At 39.9% G+C, this 18,477-nt stretch overlaps 1 protein-coding gene across 11 annotated transcripts; it reads right to left on the reverse strand.

Moving 5' to 3' along the window:
- Nucleotides 1-1,953: 1,953 nt before the first annotated feature.
- On the reverse strand, nt 1,954-16,889 carry rtn4b (reticulon 4b). Of its 11 annotated transcripts, XM_051917163.1 has the most exons (11): nt 16,368-16,888; nt 16,172-16,208; nt 15,674-16,138; nt 11,917-11,982; nt 9,620-10,867; nt 5,044-5,251; nt 4,167-4,305; nt 3,262-3,331; nt 3,103-3,149; nt 2,944-3,002; nt 1,954-2,595 (listed from the first exon to the last, which is right to left on the reverse strand). In XM_051917163.1, exons 1-11 carry the CDS (start codon nt 16,722-16,724, stop codon nt 2,553-2,555), a joined length of 2,739 nt encoding a protein of 912 aa, XP_051773123.1. In that variant the 5' UTR covers nt 16,725-16,888; the 3' UTR covers nt 1,954-2,552. The 11 variants fall into 11 exon arrangements, 10 of the variants coding, with proteins under 10 accessions (XP_051773123.1, XP_051773120.1, XP_051773124.1 ...); XM_051917160.1 differs by having other exon boundaries at nt 16,172-16,889; XM_051917164.1 differs by having other exon boundaries at nt 15,674-16,340; nt 16,554-16,888.
- Between the last annotated feature and the right edge of the window lie 1,588 nt (nt 16,890-18,477).

Below are 18,477 nucleotides of genomic sequence, written 5' to 3' on the forward strand. Positions count from 1 at the left end.
CCGATGAGCTGATGATACTGCGCATGCGTGTAATTTTTCAAGAGAACGAAAAGCACGTTAGTCAAGTTTTGTTGAACATCGGAAAGTGATAATATCAAACATACTGGAAATATTGTGCTTTTCCAAATACACCAACAGATTAATAGCATACAAAATATACATAACTACATGCCAACATGAACATAATATTTTGTACACAGATCAAACTAATGTTCAGAAAGTTCTACAATTTTTTTTTTTTTTTTCTATATTAACGTTATTTAAAAAGCAATATAATAAAAGTTGTGCAGTTGTGCTTTCAAGTAATTTTTTTTAAAGGTTGGAAACAATTAATTGTTTGTAAAACTATCAAACTAAACATTTATTTGTTTCATAAATAATCCATGGACAGCTTGTTTAATTTCTAAATATAAAGATAAAAATTGACGTAATCAAACTACAGCGAGAGCAAACAAACGACTCCTTTTGAATCGCTCTCGCGGTTCTCGAATCTCAATCTCGTTCTCGAGTAGAATCGGTTGCAACGGTTTTCGGATCATCAGTACACAACCGAGAACCGCTTCTTTCGGACATGTCCGATTTGAGAAGCGATGAGCTGATGATACTGCGCATGCGTGATTCAGCGTGTGATCTGAAGCTACCGAACAGTAATTACTGTGACAGCACCGGGAAACTATACAACTGATGCTATGAGAGGACTCGAATGAGGGGCCAATCTGGCGAAACATAAGTTTATTTAATTACAAATAAATCGTAATGTAAGGGGATCATGGTTTCTGCGCTGATGAAGACTAATTTATTCACTTTATAACTGTAAAACTGTGTTTGCACATCTGCCTGTATATGTGTTTGGATGCTTTAGATGCAAAATTAAATGGTAAGAAACGTTTCAGATTATAATGATGTTTTAGTTGACTGATGTTATGATTACTGACTTTATATATTTGAATGTGTTAATTTTTTTACATCCCGGCCCGCGATAGAAGACGTCATCGCGGATGACGTCATTACGTCGGAGCGTAAAAGAACCGGTGAACCGGTTTTTTTCAACCGGTTTATTGAATCGAACTGTCCGAAAGAATCGGTTCGCGGAAAAGAACCGACTTCCCATCACTACCCCCTGACCGAAACCTCATCATTGTTTTGGTAGTAACAAAAGGGAACACATAATTATTTATTTATTTTTTAGTAGTGTTTTAGTATGTGAGTTAAAATCCTGTAATGTGATGTGGTCACTACCAACACATTACTGTCACTACCGGAAATGTGCAGTCTCGACCGAAACATGGATGTTTTGTCAGAAATAAAGTATATTGAATGATCAACTAAGATGTTATTATAGTGTTTGGTTCAATGTATATTCAAACTAATGAATCTTCACTGTGAAATCAGTATGATAAACTTTATGACTTTTACAAAGAAATATTGAATTCAAAATACAACAAATCTAATAAATTACACTTGAAATATTGTTAAAATTATAATTGTTATTGATTTACCTGTGAAAACGTTTTTAGAAAATAGCAAAACTATATTTATAAGGTAGATGTAAACAAAATCTTAAAAGGTCAATGTAACACTTCTTATTAAATTATTATTATTGTTTCGGTAGTGACAAATTTGAGGAGAGGAAAAATATTCCAAAACTTTCTGAAATACAATATGAGAATTAACTGCACAATTACTAGAAATGTGTACCTTGGAGATTATACAATTCGCATACATACAAAATTTGTGGAAAAAGATAATTTGAATTTTTGGGTGAACTATCCCTTTATCAGACCCCACTGATATAGTGTTTGAAGACCAGCTGTCATTATCAGAGGTCAAAGGTGAGGTCAGTGTTTCTGCTCCTCAGTGGAAGTGTTTGGAGCAGAGCTGAGAAACACATGACTGTAATAAACAGAAGTTTGATTGTCAGAAGAGCTGAAATAATGTCAAGCAGTGAAGTGATTCAGTTCGAAGCTTTATTGGTACTCATTAACATGTCAAAATGCATTCCACAGAGTTGAGAACAACCAGACGCGTATCATTCACAGTTATTGGCACAGCAAACGATGCTCGGCTCTCGTGGGATATTCAAGTGCAGCTTTAGGAATCGGGTCCAGAGATAAATAGATTTAAATACAATAACTTCTTTTCAGGGAAGTCGCATGTAAACGTGTTCGTCCAGAGGAGTTCCTGCAGGTCAGGTGACGCGTGGTGATATCTACTCCCGTCTAGTACAGATTACCGAGTCTGACACATTATAGAGAAACTCTCCAGTCAATCAACACTGGAACAGTAAAATCACAGTCATAGGAACTAAAACACCACAAAAACCATTAATGGTACTATTCAACTTTCCCTCATTAACAAAGAAAGTATTCTACACAGACGTACTCGCAGTGCAGAGCGAAATGTTTCTCAGACAGAGATGGCATTATTAAACAAGATATTTCATTTATTCTGCGACCAGTATCGGAGCAACTTGATGATGATGCAGTCATGTGATCAAACTGAAAGAAAACAGACAGACAGAGACAGAGATGAGCGTGAAGAGCAGATCTGCATCACTCCGGCTTCTTCTTGGCTCCAGGAACCTTCGCTTGAATCCTGCGGGAAAACAGACAGACAAACTGAAGGAACAGCCATTCTTGGGAGGAATATAATCAAACCGTTAACAGACAGTAAGTATTTTGACTGATTATTCTGTCAGTTAAAACATTTTCTGCATGTAAAGGAAAAACACGCTATACATATGATTAACCTCATGGGGGCGCTGACACTGAGTGAGACAAATGAAGCACTGAGGGACCATGAAACGATGACGAGAGTATTTGTACAGTATGAAATACAGCAGTAGCAAACATCACGTGATGGAGGACAGTAAAGGATCAATGAGGAAATAATGTGAATGATGTGTTCATAAGTGTTGGACACCCACAGACGACTTTCACTTACTTCCCCAAGACATCCTTCATCTGGCCGCTCACCGTAGAAATGAACTGATCAATCTGAGTCTGCGGGAGAGAAAGAGTGTGAGCGACATGAGCAGTGCCGACTGAAGCACACACACACACACACACACACACACACAACACACACACACCCCATCATTACCTGATGCTTCTCGTAGGTTATCGGGCCGCTGAACGCTCCAACCAGACCTGCAGGATAAAAAGATCAAGAACATCATGGTTCATATATGACTGAAGAACAAACAAGACTGAAGTTAGCGTGAAAACAGAGTACACAGTGAAATCAACACCACGGCCTTACCGAGAATGAGAAGCGTGAGTCCGTTAAACCAGGAACCGACATACGTGAAGATCCACAACAACACGGCGAACTGGAGAAGAAACAATTAAAGTCAATGAAGGACAACATTCTTCAAAACATCTTTTGGGACCCAAAGAGGAAAGAAAGTCACACAGTTTGAACAACATGAGAGTGTAAATGTAAAAAATAACAGACTTATTTTTTGGACAAACGGTCTCTTTGGATGAACTATAGATTTACAGTTTTTCACAATTGCTAAGACACTAAAGTCTGTTCTCTGAACCAAACTGGCCTAAACCCATTTGTCAAATAAATCACTCTCTCTGTAAAACCTTAAGCAAGTTCAGGCACCATTTGCGAATCTCTGAACACACTGTGATGCACTTGTGTTGGAAGATGGTAAACAAGAGGCAAAAGTTAAACACAAACTACAACAGTTTTTGCCACAAAACTGTTCTAATGATGTGATCAAACCAACTGTACGATATGTGTCAGCTCAGAGCGCACAGGTGAACTGAACGATGATACGAACAATCTGAGAGGGAGAGGAGGAAGAGGACGAGGAAGAGCAAGGTGTGGTCAAGGCTGGATCTGGCACACCAGGGGGGTTTTCCCATCATTCCCTGAAAGCAGTGTTTGATTTTGAGTACAGATAAAATGGTTTTGAGGTGATTGTCTGATTTTGCCAGAAGAGTCAGATGTTCTCTGAATGTAGTTTGAAGATTTTCTTTTGTGTTTAATGTTGTGAGTAAATGGGTGAAGGTTTCAAGAAACGTGTCTTAGCAATTGTGAAAGACTGTAATAGCAGTTACTGAAATATATTCTTCCTCATGAACTACTTTAACTTACTTGAGTCAGTTTGAATGAAAGGTATTTTTCCATGTCATATAGAGAAAGACTCAGACCTTCAGAGAATCGACCAGATCCTCCACCAGAAACAGACGGCGCAGCTCCTTCAGCACGCTGTTGATCCGGCTCAGAACGACGTCACTGTGCCTCTGCACCGCCTCTCTGGACAGAGCAACGTCCTTCTCCAGGAACCATCTGTGGAAGTGAGGAAAAGACATTCAAGACGAGAGAGCGCTAGTCAAAACTCAATCCTGATCAAATCATCTGTGTAAATGGCTTTGGATAAAAGCATCTGCCATTAACAGAAAAAGAAAAGATCTCAGATGGGACGAAACCTCTTTCAGCACTGAAGCTGATATGAGATGAGCTTCATCCTCCACACACTGCTGAAGGCCATGAACACAGTCACACCATCACACATGAACATAAATGATAATCAAAACTGTGGATGTGGAAAGCACAAGAGTCTGTGATGGATCCACGAGGCACATTAAACACACAGAGAGGCTCAACAACACTTTCCAGAACCTTCTCCTTCACTGTTCCTCACTGGTGGAATGATCTTCCCAACTCTATCCGGTCAGCTGAATCCCTGACAATATTAAAGACAGCTGAAAACTCACTGCATCCTGCTGGAACAAGATTCTCATCTATGATTTGTCTATCTCTTCTTCTATGCTCTGTCAGTTCCTCAGTCACTCCCTGCTGTAGCCTGTCCTACTGTATGACTAGCACTTCTCATGTTTATTGCCTCTGTAAGACGAATCGCTTGTCGTCTTCCTCAAATGTGAGTTGCTTTGGATAAAAGTGTCTGCTAACTGAATAAAGGTAAATGTAAAGTAAGAGAGTATATTTACTACAGGCATCTTATTTGACCTTAAATCAGCCGGTGAGAGGTCAAGAGGTCATCTCACACATATCTCTGTGACTCACTTGAACGGATGTCCTTCATTAGACTTCTGGACGGCCTGCAGGACTCCCTTATATATCCTGAAGGTCACGGTGACGGAGAGCAGCGCCAGCGCGGCGTAGGACAGAACGCTGATGATGCTGCAGCAGGTGAGGGAGAGGAGGATGAAGAGGCTGGAGCAGAAGACCAGCGCGCTCGACCTCACGTCCCGCCAGTGCAGCAGATCCAGCACTGAAACACACACACACACACACAGCTCAGTCTGCAGCAGGATGAGCAGGGATGAGCATGAAGCAGGATGGGATAGATGGATTGATGCTCTGTGTGTGGGATCAACATGCACAAGCTCTTGCTGAACCATCGTGTTTCCTTCATTTCACCTCTTATGAGCAGATGTTGATGCTGAATCATACAATCAACTACGACATGACGTGATAGGCCTGGGCGATAAAACGGTATCGATATTTAATCGACGGTACGTCTTAATCGTTAACGATAGAAAAAATATTCGATATAACCCTCGATATAGTTTTACTTAAATGACGCGCTACGAGTGACAGCAAACAAGTTGCTGTGGAGTTCAGGTGCGCAATCGCCGAAACAAACACATGAAAATGATGCTGTACCTGCCGGCGACGAGGAGATTGTGAATAAAAAAGGGCATATCAGCTCGTCAGTGTGGCAGTTTCATGGTTTCCTTACGTCTTACAGTTGATCTACTTCAAAGTTCATCTTGAGAGAGCAGTTGTCATGTCGGTATTAACAGCTGCACAAACACTGTTTTCAATCACACAGTATCTTTATTTCTGTGCTACAAATATTCAAATTATCACAGAAGTACTGAGATAAAAGTTTATAGTTTAGATAAAACACTAATGTCTATGTTATCGATCAAAATAAAGCAAATCAGCTTTTGAAAGAAACCTGAACGCGCTGAAAACGACGCATTTATCGATTACATTGTTTCACCACCAGGTGGTGACAAGTGACTGTTAAAAAATGTATTTGACGTTGAATCTTCATTCAACAGATTCATCCAGCAATGAAACAAGAGTATTTATGGACTTGTCATTGAATCTTCCATCCAAACAGATTTTTTATTTTTTTATTTAAATAATTCAAATATATTTAAAATAAATAAAAATAAAATAAAAATTACATTATTTTGTTTAGTTGACATTCAGAATTGTGATCTTGGTTTGAAACAAACAAAAAAGTTTCTCAATTTATCCAGAATTGTGCAGCTCTAAGTTTCTTCAACACTTATTTATTTAATCTTCATATAAAATTATATATATATATATATATATATATTTATTTTGTTTACATTTTATTTTGCTTTGTGTTAAACATTTGTTTGCCTTAATTAAAAATGCATTGGTTAAATTCAAACATTTTTTTCTACTAAAAATTCAGTAATTATCGATACCAATCAATATGAAACCTTATATGGTGATAATTTTTTTAGCTGTATCGCCCAGCCCTATGACACGATATCAATCTAAGCTCACACAAAAACTAAATCTCTCATCATTTACAGTGCATTAAGAAAGCACTCAGATCCCTTTGTTTTTCACTTTTCTGTAATGCAGCATTATGGTAAAATGCTTTAAACCTCATTCTGCACTCCATACATGACGAAGCAAAAACCAGATGTGATGACTTTGCAAATTTATTAAAGAGAAAAAAAATTTAATTTCACAGGGTCAATCCATCTCAAGTGATCTAACAGAGAGTGCTGGATAGTTATTTTGAGTGATTATCTCTGTGTATTGGTTTGCAGTACCATCAGTTTTCACCTTAATGGCTGCCGTCTGTGTGTCAGGCCACACATCTCCTGATGACCACTAATAAAACAACCGTGTTTCCAGTGATATTATTAGGTCAGATATGACCTAAATCAAAAGTTCTCTTCAAATCACAGTAAGAAACACCATCACGATATAGTAATTCTGCCTGAAATCAGAGACGCTATGAGTTAAAATTAAAGCCAGACACTAAATACAGTATATCTGGATGTAAATACAGAGGATCACTCATATCTTACATCATCATATCGCCCAGAACTCAAACCCGCTCTATAGTAAAACACTGACAGTACGACTTTCTGTAAAGCTGCTATGAAACCGTGTGTATTGAGAAAAGCACTATAGACATGCATATGACTTGACCTCTGTGAGCAACCGTATACATGCCATGGTATATGAACATATATATGCCATTATCTGAGATGTTACTTTATAGTGATAGCGTTTCAACATCTCCTGCTATACAAGACCGGTTTAAAAAAAGCATTTCACACACTGACGGAGGAAATTTGTTTCTGGGAACGTTTGGTTCTAGTCCACCTAATTTTGCAAGATGCAGCAGCAAATCATTAAACAGCTACTACTTTTGCCCCACCGCACCCAGAACCTTTGGCCAGATTATCAGCATGAGCTCTGATTCATCCTCTATGAGCAAAGGTTACATTTTATTTCAGCTAAAGGATTCATTAAACAGTCAAGCACCACATGACTGTAAAAACCAACAGCGGGACTTACTTCTGCTGCACTGCGTTACAGGTAGAAGGAACAACATGCAAGCGTTACAGTCTCTGTATGATAAAAGAGTTGAGCTCTACCCGTGTGTTTCCAGTGCGCCGAGGGCTGTTCATCCGCCGGGTCCATGTCTGCAGTGGGTGTGACGGCGAGTGCTCAGAGGAAGGCTAGAGGTTATAGAGGCGGGTGGAGTTGGAGGAGGAGGAGGGGTCCTACACTCAAACCATCAGCTGACTGTCAAATACACGGCTCCCCTCGGCCACACCCACACATACAGCACTGACAGATGTAACGCCACTGAACACTAGAAACGTGTGAACCGACACATTCACACTCAAACTCACTGAACGCTCTCAACACCCGTCTCTCCTTTACTTCTGACCAACCTGCAAGTCAAGGCATAAAGTCGAGTCTGACTTCAGATAGACAAATGAGCCGTTTCAGTGCTCTGTAAACACGACGCTCTGTGACCTAAAGCCCGCTTGCTTCATCACTGCTGAGAAACATGTCAAAAAGAGCACAAAGCCCAAACACAGATCACTGCACAGGGCTCTACGCTTACATCTCTTTTTAAGACTTTAGGAGCACCTTATGAGCCCATATTTGACTCCTTAAAATGACTTCCTGGGGATTTTTTTTTTTTTTTTTACCTTTGTAAGGGCATTTTTTCTTATCTTATTAAATGTGTCATCTTTTCATAGATTAAATTAAATTCATAGATTTATATTTATAAATTGAGTTAGAATATTAAGACACAATCAGGAAGAATAAGTTACCAATGAAATGAAATCCGTATCAACAAAATTAATCTTGCACAGAAGAACACAAAGATGGCATTTAGGTTTATTTAAAGACTGTTTAATGAGGCTCAGAAGTGGCATGAATGCATTTAAATTCATGTTATGAGATTGAATATAGAAATATTAAATGATTTAAATAACTGAAATGCTACTTTAAAGGGGTGGTTGATTATGATTTGACTTTATCTTTTAGTTAGTGTGTAATGTTGCCGTTTGATCAAAACAACATCTGCAAAGTTACGACACTCAAAGTTCAATGCAAAGGGAGATATTTTCTTTTACAGAAATCACTGTTTAAGGACTACAACAAACGGCTGGTAGGGACTATAACGAGCTTCTTTCGGGTTAGTGACATCACAAACCCTAAAATTTACATAAACCCCGCCCCCGGGAACACACAACAAAGGGGGCGGGGCCATGTTGGGCTGCTTTAGAGAAGAGGAAGAGTTGTTGTAGTAGAGTGTTGTTGACATGCCGTCATTTTACGCCGGACTGCTTCACAAACGAGGGTCAATTCAACACTGGATTTGCACAAAAGATTAACATGACGGCACATGCTAGTGGATGAGTTGAATCAACTCCACAGCAACTACATAAATTTATCCACTAACCATTCAGAAACATCTAAAAGTTGTAACTTCTTCCTGAGTCTCTCCATCAGTGTCGACTCCGGTTTGAACAATGTAAGGCTGAACACCGTTACTGACAATCCTCATTTTGGCTGCATGAGATTCTCCAGCTTTGTTGTTGTTGAGCAACCGAACTGCAACCGCAAGTCGCACTGGTGCTCCTAAACACTTTTTCACAGTCGCACAAAGTGATTTTCAGTCACAAATGCGACTGAAATGGTCACACTGTAGAGCCCTGCTTCAAATTCACACTTCATGAATGTGAATTTCACATGAAATTCACATTCATGTTCACACTTTTCTATTTATACGTGAGAAAAACAATCCTAATCCCAAGCAAGTAGGTAATCATATAGATTGAGCCAAAGTGGTCGCTTTGCAAATCTGAAGATATATTTTTCAGAATACAGATCAAACTAGTTGTTCCACAGTGAGCGAATCAGACGGAAAGGTGATCATGCAAACTGACTCATAATGCAACATCATGCCATGCCAAAGGTGAGATGCATGAGAGATGAGGGGAACAGGACAAAACACAAATGATGACCGTACACAGACACAAAACCATGGATAAATGAAAAGGTCCGGTGAAGGAAAACGAGCCGTAATGACGGTCCGTGCTGAATTTACCTGCTGCCGCTCTCAGATCTGACATTTGACTTCCTTCTTCGCCTTCAGCTTCCTGCTTCCCGGCTCCAGCTTTATCCGCTGGAGGACAGATCACTGGAGTTGGGGAAATATCTTGGAAATCAGATTCCAGGCCTGCCTTTCCTCTCACAGCGGAGGATTTGTCTGACGCCTGGTTGAGAAGATGGTAAGAGCTTTGATTGGCTACAGGCACTGGATCCTCCAGTTCAGGAGATCTGTCTTCATCCAGCAGCACTTCCGATGGTTTAACAAATGTCAGGCTGTCCTGCATTTCCAGAAATTCCTCCGCGGCACCTCGAGGCGGCCTCTCAACAAACTCAAACTCTTCAGACGAGACCTCCTGTTCGGACGCCTCGTCTGAGGCTCGCTGCTCCTGCTCTGCGGTGAAGCTCGACGGTTTCTGTGTCACTGCGTCCAGCACCGGCGAGAAGGAGTCTGCAGACGGACTCTCAGAATCCCAGTGTTCTTGAGCCTTTCCCGATTGGAAGTTGAGAGGTTCAAATTTGCCCGCCATCTGAACAGAAGCCTGGCTTAACACCTCCACACTGTCCTTGTCCTTCAGAAGACTGTCACTCTTTGCAGGCACATCGGTCTCTTTCACAAGATCGAAAGCAGCAAAACTTTGCTCCGAGTTCTTCTCCGCTTCCAGCTTAGCCTTTTCCGCAGCTTTCGCCTCCGTGACCTCGGTCATCTCCTTCAGCAGCAAAATCTTAGCGTCAAATTCAAGCAGATTGTTGGCAGACACAGAGAACGGGGAATTAGCGGACTCGTTCACACTTCTATGAACAGGGCTGAAATCAGGGCTTCCTTCTGATGAGCCCGAGTCCTCTTTCTCAGGGTTCATCGGAGAAGATTTCAAGATATCTGGGAGAGACGTTGGCCGGTCATCAGACGTGGTGTTGACATCTGATGCGCATGAAAGCGAGAGCGCTGCGTCTGCTCCAGCCTCTTGTTGAATTTCTCTGGGCTGCGCGTGAACGTCATCTCCATCATACGCATCTTGGACCAGGTCTGGAGACGGACTGTCAGACACCTCCACAGACCTTTCCCCGAGACTGTCGTTAAGAGGGGAGAACGCCTGAAAGAGACTCTTCTTCATTTCAAACATGAAGTCATCATCTGACTGGCTTAGCACATCCGGGTCGAGTCCCGCCGAGTCTTTATGTCCCAGTGAATCCATAGTGAGATCAGTGGTGGCCTGTGAAGCTACGGATGGAGAATCCCAGCGGTCTGCGGGATCAGAATGAGACATGAACTGCGGTTAGCTGGAATCTGGCCAGGGACGGGATGAGGATGAACCTGCAAGGGCTTCACAATCCCCTCATGAAGATACAAGATTTCCAAGAGTTTGATCATGTTTCTAGACCCGTTTCTCCTTCAATGAAAGCATCTGCTTTTCTCTCTAAAATCAGGTGGTCATGCAATTAATATCTGCTCTAATAGAACGCAATAAATGAGGATGTTAACGGAGCTTTGCTGTAAAGATTAACTGATGCAAAGCTTCCAAGCTTCTCTCGCTATTCAGAGACTTGTGAAAGTCAGAAGAGAGGCAGAACAATCGACCATCTGAGTGCTTAAGAAGACAAAGAGCAAATCAAGACGAACATCAATCATTTCACCTGTTCCAGGACACATTCTGTCAAGACTGAGTCTGCATTAGGGCTGTCAATAATGCCATGTTTGCAAAATGACAGAAAAAAATCATTATAATACAGTTTTTCCTATGCTATCGGCAGTACCAAATCAGAGTCCAAAAAATGTAAAATGGAAAAGAAAAAAAAAACAAAATCCAGAAAACTTCAAAAGGAAAAAACGGAATTTGGGAAAAATAAAACAGATTTTATAGGGCCCTATAATATTCACGAGCTGCTTCAGCACGGATAAAAAATTCATAATTTTTGCCCCCGGATGAGATCCGACCGAACCCGGAAGAGCTCACGGGCTCAACGGAAAACTCATTTCAAGTTGTTAAATATTACACAAGTACTTTAAATACGTGGAGTTTTGAATGATGTAATGTGTTTAACAGTATTTCAGTTTTTGTGGTGGTATTAAAAGGATTGAAAATCAACAAGCTTCACAGATCACTGGCATCGTGACAACCCTAATCCAGATCAGGGAAAATCAAGTCAAATCACTCTTTGACTTTTAACATAGTAGTTAACTTCCAAGATATTACATTTAAATCAGGCCAAACGTCACCCTAAAATGCAAGCAATAATCAAATGACAGCACATGAAAGACGAAAACATCAGCACACCAGCAGAGAAGAAACATACCTGATGGAAACGGAGGCTGAAAGAGCGCAGGAGCGATGGCAGGAGCAGCAGAAGGTTCGGGATCATCTGGAAAACAACAACACTTCCTGAAGCCCTAGTCAGAGAGCGAGTGAGTTACAGGAGGGCGAGAGATCATTTAAACGCTAGTCAGCTGTGTGTTCCAGAAAAAAAAAATCAGCGTTTTCTCTCAAAAAAAGAAAATCCCAGGATAAGTAACCCATATTTATGATGTTTTTGTTTTAGACATTAAAAAAATAAATAAATACAATGGCATCATTGTAATGTCAGCATTTTTTCCAGAGGCATTTTGCAGTTATTCTGCAGTTTATGAATATATAAACAATAAAATAAGCAGCAGCTTTCTATGCGGTGTTACACAACGTGCAGATGTTGCTTGGAGACACAATCCAAAGGTTATTCAACCACACCTGAAGAATAACACTCAATTTTCTATGATTGAGCATGTAATCAAGGTTGACTGTCACCACTAAAACAATAGAGAATGACAGCGGTTTCACTGATGCCTCTATACAGTCGCCCAACGATCTGTGATTATTGCACTGCTGTTCCTGCTGCGTATGAGAAACGGCAGAGACTGAGAGAATGAACCGCAGTTAACTCTCGCCATCTAGAATAAAGGAACAGAGGTGGAGTTTAACAAATATACAGTAGAATAGAGGGCTGTCTCAACTCACCATCAGAATATTAAAAAAAAAAAAAAAAAACTACTGTATAAAACATTTTCTGTCTTTACACGTTTTACAGATACTGTTTCTAATTCTGCATTTAACTCAAACCCACTGTTCATTTCCATGAGACAAATTATGTTATATTAGTAACTGTGCTTCTTAGTGAAACACACAGTGATGTTGTTGGTTTCCACTGCGCTCTGTCTCATGGGTCTGGATCAGATCAGCGTCACTCAACACTCACTTAACATTGTTTCATCCTGAATGGAAATGAGCATGAAGACGTCTCAGTCTTTATTTAGACTATTTCTGTCCTAAATAACACACTGAGAAGACATCACAGAACAGAATATGTAATATGGAGCATATATTTATCAGAACACTCCTCTCTAGAGTTATATTTCTAGCTGACTGTCGGGTTTATGGTCACTGAATGTCTTCTGAGATAAATGTGTTGTTCTCCAGCTGTTTTACTGACGTCTTTCCGCGGTTGAAACACTGATCGATGGACAGAGGTGTAAAGTATTTGAGTAAATGTAACTAGTTACTGTACTTAAGTATCTTTTTGGCTACTTTGTAGTTGTACTGAGTATCAAAGATATTGGCAACTTTTACTCTCTACTTGACTACATTTTTGAACAAGTAAATGTACTTTTTACTCCACTACATTTATGATGAGTAATGCAATTACACATTACATTTTGCGTGGCAGCCTAACTTTTTCTGCAGCAGTTTGTTTCTGATATAAAGAAGCGATATCGCCATCTACAGGGCATTGCAGGTATTATATCTTGTGCGTTTTGCCTTTACTCACCCAAACTTGTCAGCAAGGATACTTTACATGAATGTGAGTGCATTAGCAGGTAGTTTCTGAATCGCAGGTGTTTGGTTTATGAGATGAGGTCATGACTGCAGCTGCTGATGAGGCCGAAATCAGCACATCTAGTGCAAGTTGACTTTGACTATTTAATTTTACTTAACATTGTTTTATTTATCCGCTATACTAATGAGACCTTTTGAAGGATATTGATTTACTTATGGCCTTTCTGTGCACTTGAGCTCAACTGAGTTTGTAGACGTTTAAAAGGTTGTTCTGTCGACCTTGATTTATTGCAACATTGAGGTGTTCAGTTTTATTTTGATTTTAGAAAATAAACTTGATTTCTCATCTTACAAATCAATTGTCTCTTATTTTCAGCATGAGTAAAATACTTAAGTACTGTTAAAATCAGACACTCTAAAACTTTTACTCAAGTCGTATTAGAATTGGTTACTTGTAACTTGTAATGGAGTCATTTTCGATGTAAGGTATCTGTACTTTTACTCAAGTATGCTTTTCAGGTACTCTTTACACCTCTGTCGATGGATTACATGAGACATGATTCATTTCAGTAAGTTGTTCTGAATCTTCTGATGTTTATTTGCTGCTGTAACTAGTAGTAAAGAGGAAGAGATGATCGCTTCATGATCTGTCACACACATTATAGGGTTATGCCGTGTCATGCTCCGATGCTTTTCACGTTGTAAACACAGTCCAGCGCTTCCAGGTTCTACGTCAGAACGCTGACTCATTATTGGCCAGCTCCTGCGTCAGTATCACATGCATGAGTCGTGCTGATCACATGATCAGCTTTGGCCAATACTGAGTCGGCATTCTGACGTAGAACCTGGATGCGCTGGACGTAAACAACGTATGAGAATGACACAGAAGAGAAGAGATTGATGAATAAAGTCATTATTTTTGTTTTGTTTTTGCGCACAAAAAGTATTCTCGTCTCTTCATAACATTAAGGTTAAACCACTGCAGTCACATGACTGTTTTAACGATGTCTTTAGTACCTTTCTGGACCTTGAAAGTGTTGATTATATTGCTGTCTATGGACGAGTCATAAACCTCTCAGATTTCATCAAAAATATCTTAATTTGTGTTCTGAAGATGAACGAAGGTCTTACAGGTGTGGAACGACATGAGGGCGAGTAATTTATGACAGAAATTTCATTTTTGGGTGAACTAACCCTTTAAGGGTATTCCTATAGGAACATTTGCCATTAAGTTTAATTCTTATAAATGTAATTCCTATTTATAAATAATAATAAAAATAATAACTTAAAATATATAATATAAATTTATATTTATTTAATTTATAAAATATTTATATTATGGCCGCATCACAGCTGTGAGTGCGATTGTGATTGTTATAACGAAACAGAGGTCGTTAAAATTAAATCTTTTTCTGTGAAGGCAAAGCCATCTACCCAGAAACCTTGTGTTATTTAATTCTTAAGAAACCAACATACAGTATGTTGAAGAATCTCATCAGTCTGTTACTCTGCTTTCTGTCCGGACAGAAGCGAACTCTTTCATGGCAAATAAACTGCTGTGAGAACGAACAAGGTGTGTGAGAACTGACCAACAACATCTACAGGAACAGCAGAAAACATCAGAAGAAAGTTTCTGACAGAATACAGCAGCTGTCAGTCATACAGCATTAGCAGCATTATACATGTCCTAGCCATTTTTGATCAATTTAATACATCTTATAGGGTGTAAAACCGTAAAAATAAAAATTAAAAACAGCAATGCCCACTGAATGGTCATATGGTCAAAATGAGCTAGATAGATAGATAGATAGATAAATAGATATCCATATGACCATTATATATTAAAAGTATATATTAATCATACATTATAGAAGACAATGTTGACCATATGACCATTCAGTGGGCATCACTGTTGGTCATTTGGGCAACATTACACCCATCTATCTATCTATGGCTGATCTCATGATGAGGCGCTGCGGGTCTTTGTTCGTGAAGCGGGTGGGCCCCACCAACACATTCACACAATAATGCCTCATCATGCCATATTCCCTCTCAGCAGGAAACAAATATCACCGCAGCACTGAAGCATTTGACATAATACCGATTATCTGCTCTTTCCCTTCAGTCTCACTCGCATCTGATCGCTTTGATTTTCTGAAGGAGGCGACGACAAATTCAACACCATAAATCCCCGCCGCCTCCATCTATCACAACACAAATGCCGCTGAAAACGATGTGATACTCACGGGGTGGTGATGGATGAAGAGTGTGCGGGTGTTTCTCTTCCTCCTCAGGCGCTTCAGATGAGAGATCTCTGCGGCTCTCCGAGACTGTCTGAGCCGCGCACGAGCTGCTCACCTCCGCTGCTGGAGTCACGCGCGCTGCCGACGCCGGAGGAGTAACGCTGTCCTCTCTCGTTTCTGTCTGCTGGGATGATGTTACTTCTGTCGCGTCTGCAGTGAGCACTTCATCCGTCTGTGAAGTAGATGTTACCTCTGCCTCTGTGCTCGTGTGCTTCACTTCAGCTGGAGCTTCACTTACGGGTGGAGTAGCGCTTTCCTCCGCTGGCTCTGGAGAACTAGTTAACTCGGTTATCTGCGGAGTACTGGTTTCTTCAGCTCTCTGTGAAGCACTGATTTCCTCAGTAATCTGCGGAGCACTAGTGTTCTCGGTTGTCTGTGGAATACTAGTTTCTTCAGTAATCTGTGGAGTACTAGTTTCCTCAGTTATTTGTGGAGTAACGTTACTAGTTTCCTCAGTTGTCTGTGAAGAACTAGTTACCTCATTTGTCTGTGGACTACTAGTCTCCTCAGTTATCTGTGTATTAGTCTCCTCAGTTGTTTGTGGAGCACTAGTTTCTTCAATAATATGTGGAGCACTAGTTTCTTCAATAATATGTGGAGCACTAGTCTCCTCAGTTGTCTGTGAAGTACTAGTTACCTCATTTGTCTGTGGACTACTAGTCTCCTCAGTTATCTGTGTATTAGTTTCCTCAGTTGTTTGTGGAGCACTGGTCTCTTCAATAATATGTGGAGCACTAGTTTCTTCAATAATATGTGGAGCACTAGTTTCTTCAATAATGTGTGGAGCACTAGTCTCCTCACTTGTTTGTGGAGCACTAGTTACCTCATTTGTCTGTGGAGAACTGGTTTTCTCGGTCATCTCCTCCTCCGCGCTCCGCAGCGTCTCGTTCCGCGCGTCTGTCTGTGTCTGACCGACTGCAGCGGCTTCATTCATGGCAATATCGTGCGGAGCTTCGTCAGGTGCACTGGATGAAACTTTGTCTGATTCTTCCATTTGGAAGCTGTGCTTGATATTCCAGGGTCTTGAGTTGGAAATGAAATGAGACAGTAACCCGCAGGAGAACCGTAATCTGTCTTTTCTTTAGGAGGAAAAAAGACGCCGCGCCTCGAGACAGCTGAAGTTAACAGACTCCTCGAAAGTGACTAAGCGGAATATTGATACCGCTGACTAGAATCGTTTGTCCAATCAGTAAACTCCACGGTTGAATGATGTAACCAGTGACCAATCCAGACGCAGAAGCGTGCTAAGCCCCGCCTACACGTGGTTTGTCGGCGCTTCTTTTCTCGAGCTCTCTTTGTGCTTTAAATCAGGGTTTTACCTCAACAAACGGACGCCACGATAAACACACGCACTAAAATGATGTAGTCTCTCAATATATTCGACTAAAACCAAGCAGGATGCTCATTTAATCTGAACAGCACTGATATTATTTATTATTATTTGTTGTATTGTATCTATTTGGTTAAATAATAATAATAATAAAAAATAATGAAAAAGAAAATGCTGTTAAGTTATCTATAAACGCACTTGGTGTAGTATGCTGTGCTGAGTAAACAGTACTATATATAAACGTAAGTATATCCCACATGTGCTACATATATATCTCACAGGTCATGTTTCAAAGATGTGCGCATGCCAATCACATCTATAGTATTACACATATTTACAGTGTGTTCTGTGAATGTCGGTGACTCATCTTGAGCACTTTATACTACTTTATAGTACACTATACTGAGGTAGTGTGCAGCACATCTCTGGAAACATCTGCTCTGCATCAGATGATAGCAGATGCTCTTGGGTTACTGAGCGCTGCTGTTCCTGTCACTCAAAACACGTCTCATATCCATATATCCATAAGAACAGACTCACAGTCCCTCTCAAACTCCCACTGGAGAATATATTTTTAAAAAAGTTTTCACAGGCAAATCAATAACAATTATAATTTTAACAATATTTCAAATGTAATTTATGAGATTTGTTGTATTTTTTAATTCAATCTTTCTTTGTAAAAGTCATAAAGTTTATCAAACTGATTTCACAGTGAAGGATTTATTCATTTGAATAAACATTGAACCAAACACTATAATAACATCTTAGTTGATCATTCAATATACTTTATTTCTGACAAAACATCCATGTTTCGGTAGCGACAGTAATGTGTTGGTAGTGACCACATCACATTACAGGATTTTAACTCACATAAAACACTAATGATTTGATTAATAAAACATGCTAAAATTCTATTGATTTTCATAACTCTACTAAATTTTGTTTATTTCCCCCAAATAAATGATTATGTGTTCCCTTTTGTCACTACCAAAACAATGATGTCTCTACCAAAACATCACGTTTCGGTCGTGACAATTTTAGACACTTTTGAGCCGCTCAAAGATGCTAATCAGCACATGGTTAGCTAGCACAGTTCTGAACAGTTTTACACACATAAAAACTACATTTTATGGAATAACACCCAAAAAAGTTTGCTTAATTGCAGAAAAAGGTGTTTGATAGTGACGTTCCTTCAAGTTCCACACAGATTTTCAGACTTTTGAACACATTTAAATCAAAATGATGGACCTATCTACTGTGAAAGAGAGGCTATGAGAGGGAGGGACACAGGAATATTTCCTGATCAGAAATGTAGAAGTGTGTTAAAATCAGTCTCAGACAATGACTCAAACACACACTGTTTCGGTAGTGACATGAACATGAGGGACACATTTTTTTTTTTTTTTTTTTTTTACAA

This window comes from Ctenopharyngodon idella, chromosome 13 (assembly GCF_019924925.1).
Source record: "Ctenopharyngodon idella isolate HZGC_01 chromosome 13, HZGC01, whole genome shotgun sequence".
Taxonomy (NCBI): domain Eukaryota; kingdom Metazoa; phylum Chordata; class Actinopteri; order Cypriniformes; family Xenocyprididae; genus Ctenopharyngodon; species Ctenopharyngodon idella.

What these genes read in the sequence shown, in the direction of transcription:
- rtn4b (XM_051917159.1), bottom strand. Translation starts at nt 16,724, where the DNA reads ATGGAAGAATCAGACAAAGTTTCATCCAGTGCACCTGACGAAGCTCCG. An exon ending in ATCTGGTCGATTCTCTGAAG is followed by an intron (nt 3,332 to 4,166) that starts GTCTGAGTCTTT and finishes TTTCTTCTCCAG; the next exon opens with TTCGCCGTGTTGTTGTGGAT. An exon ending in ATGAAGGATGTCTTGGGGAA is followed by an intron (nt 2,596 to 2,943) that starts GTAAGTGAAAGT and finishes GTTTTCCCGCAG; the next exon opens with GATTCAAGCGAAGGTTCCTG.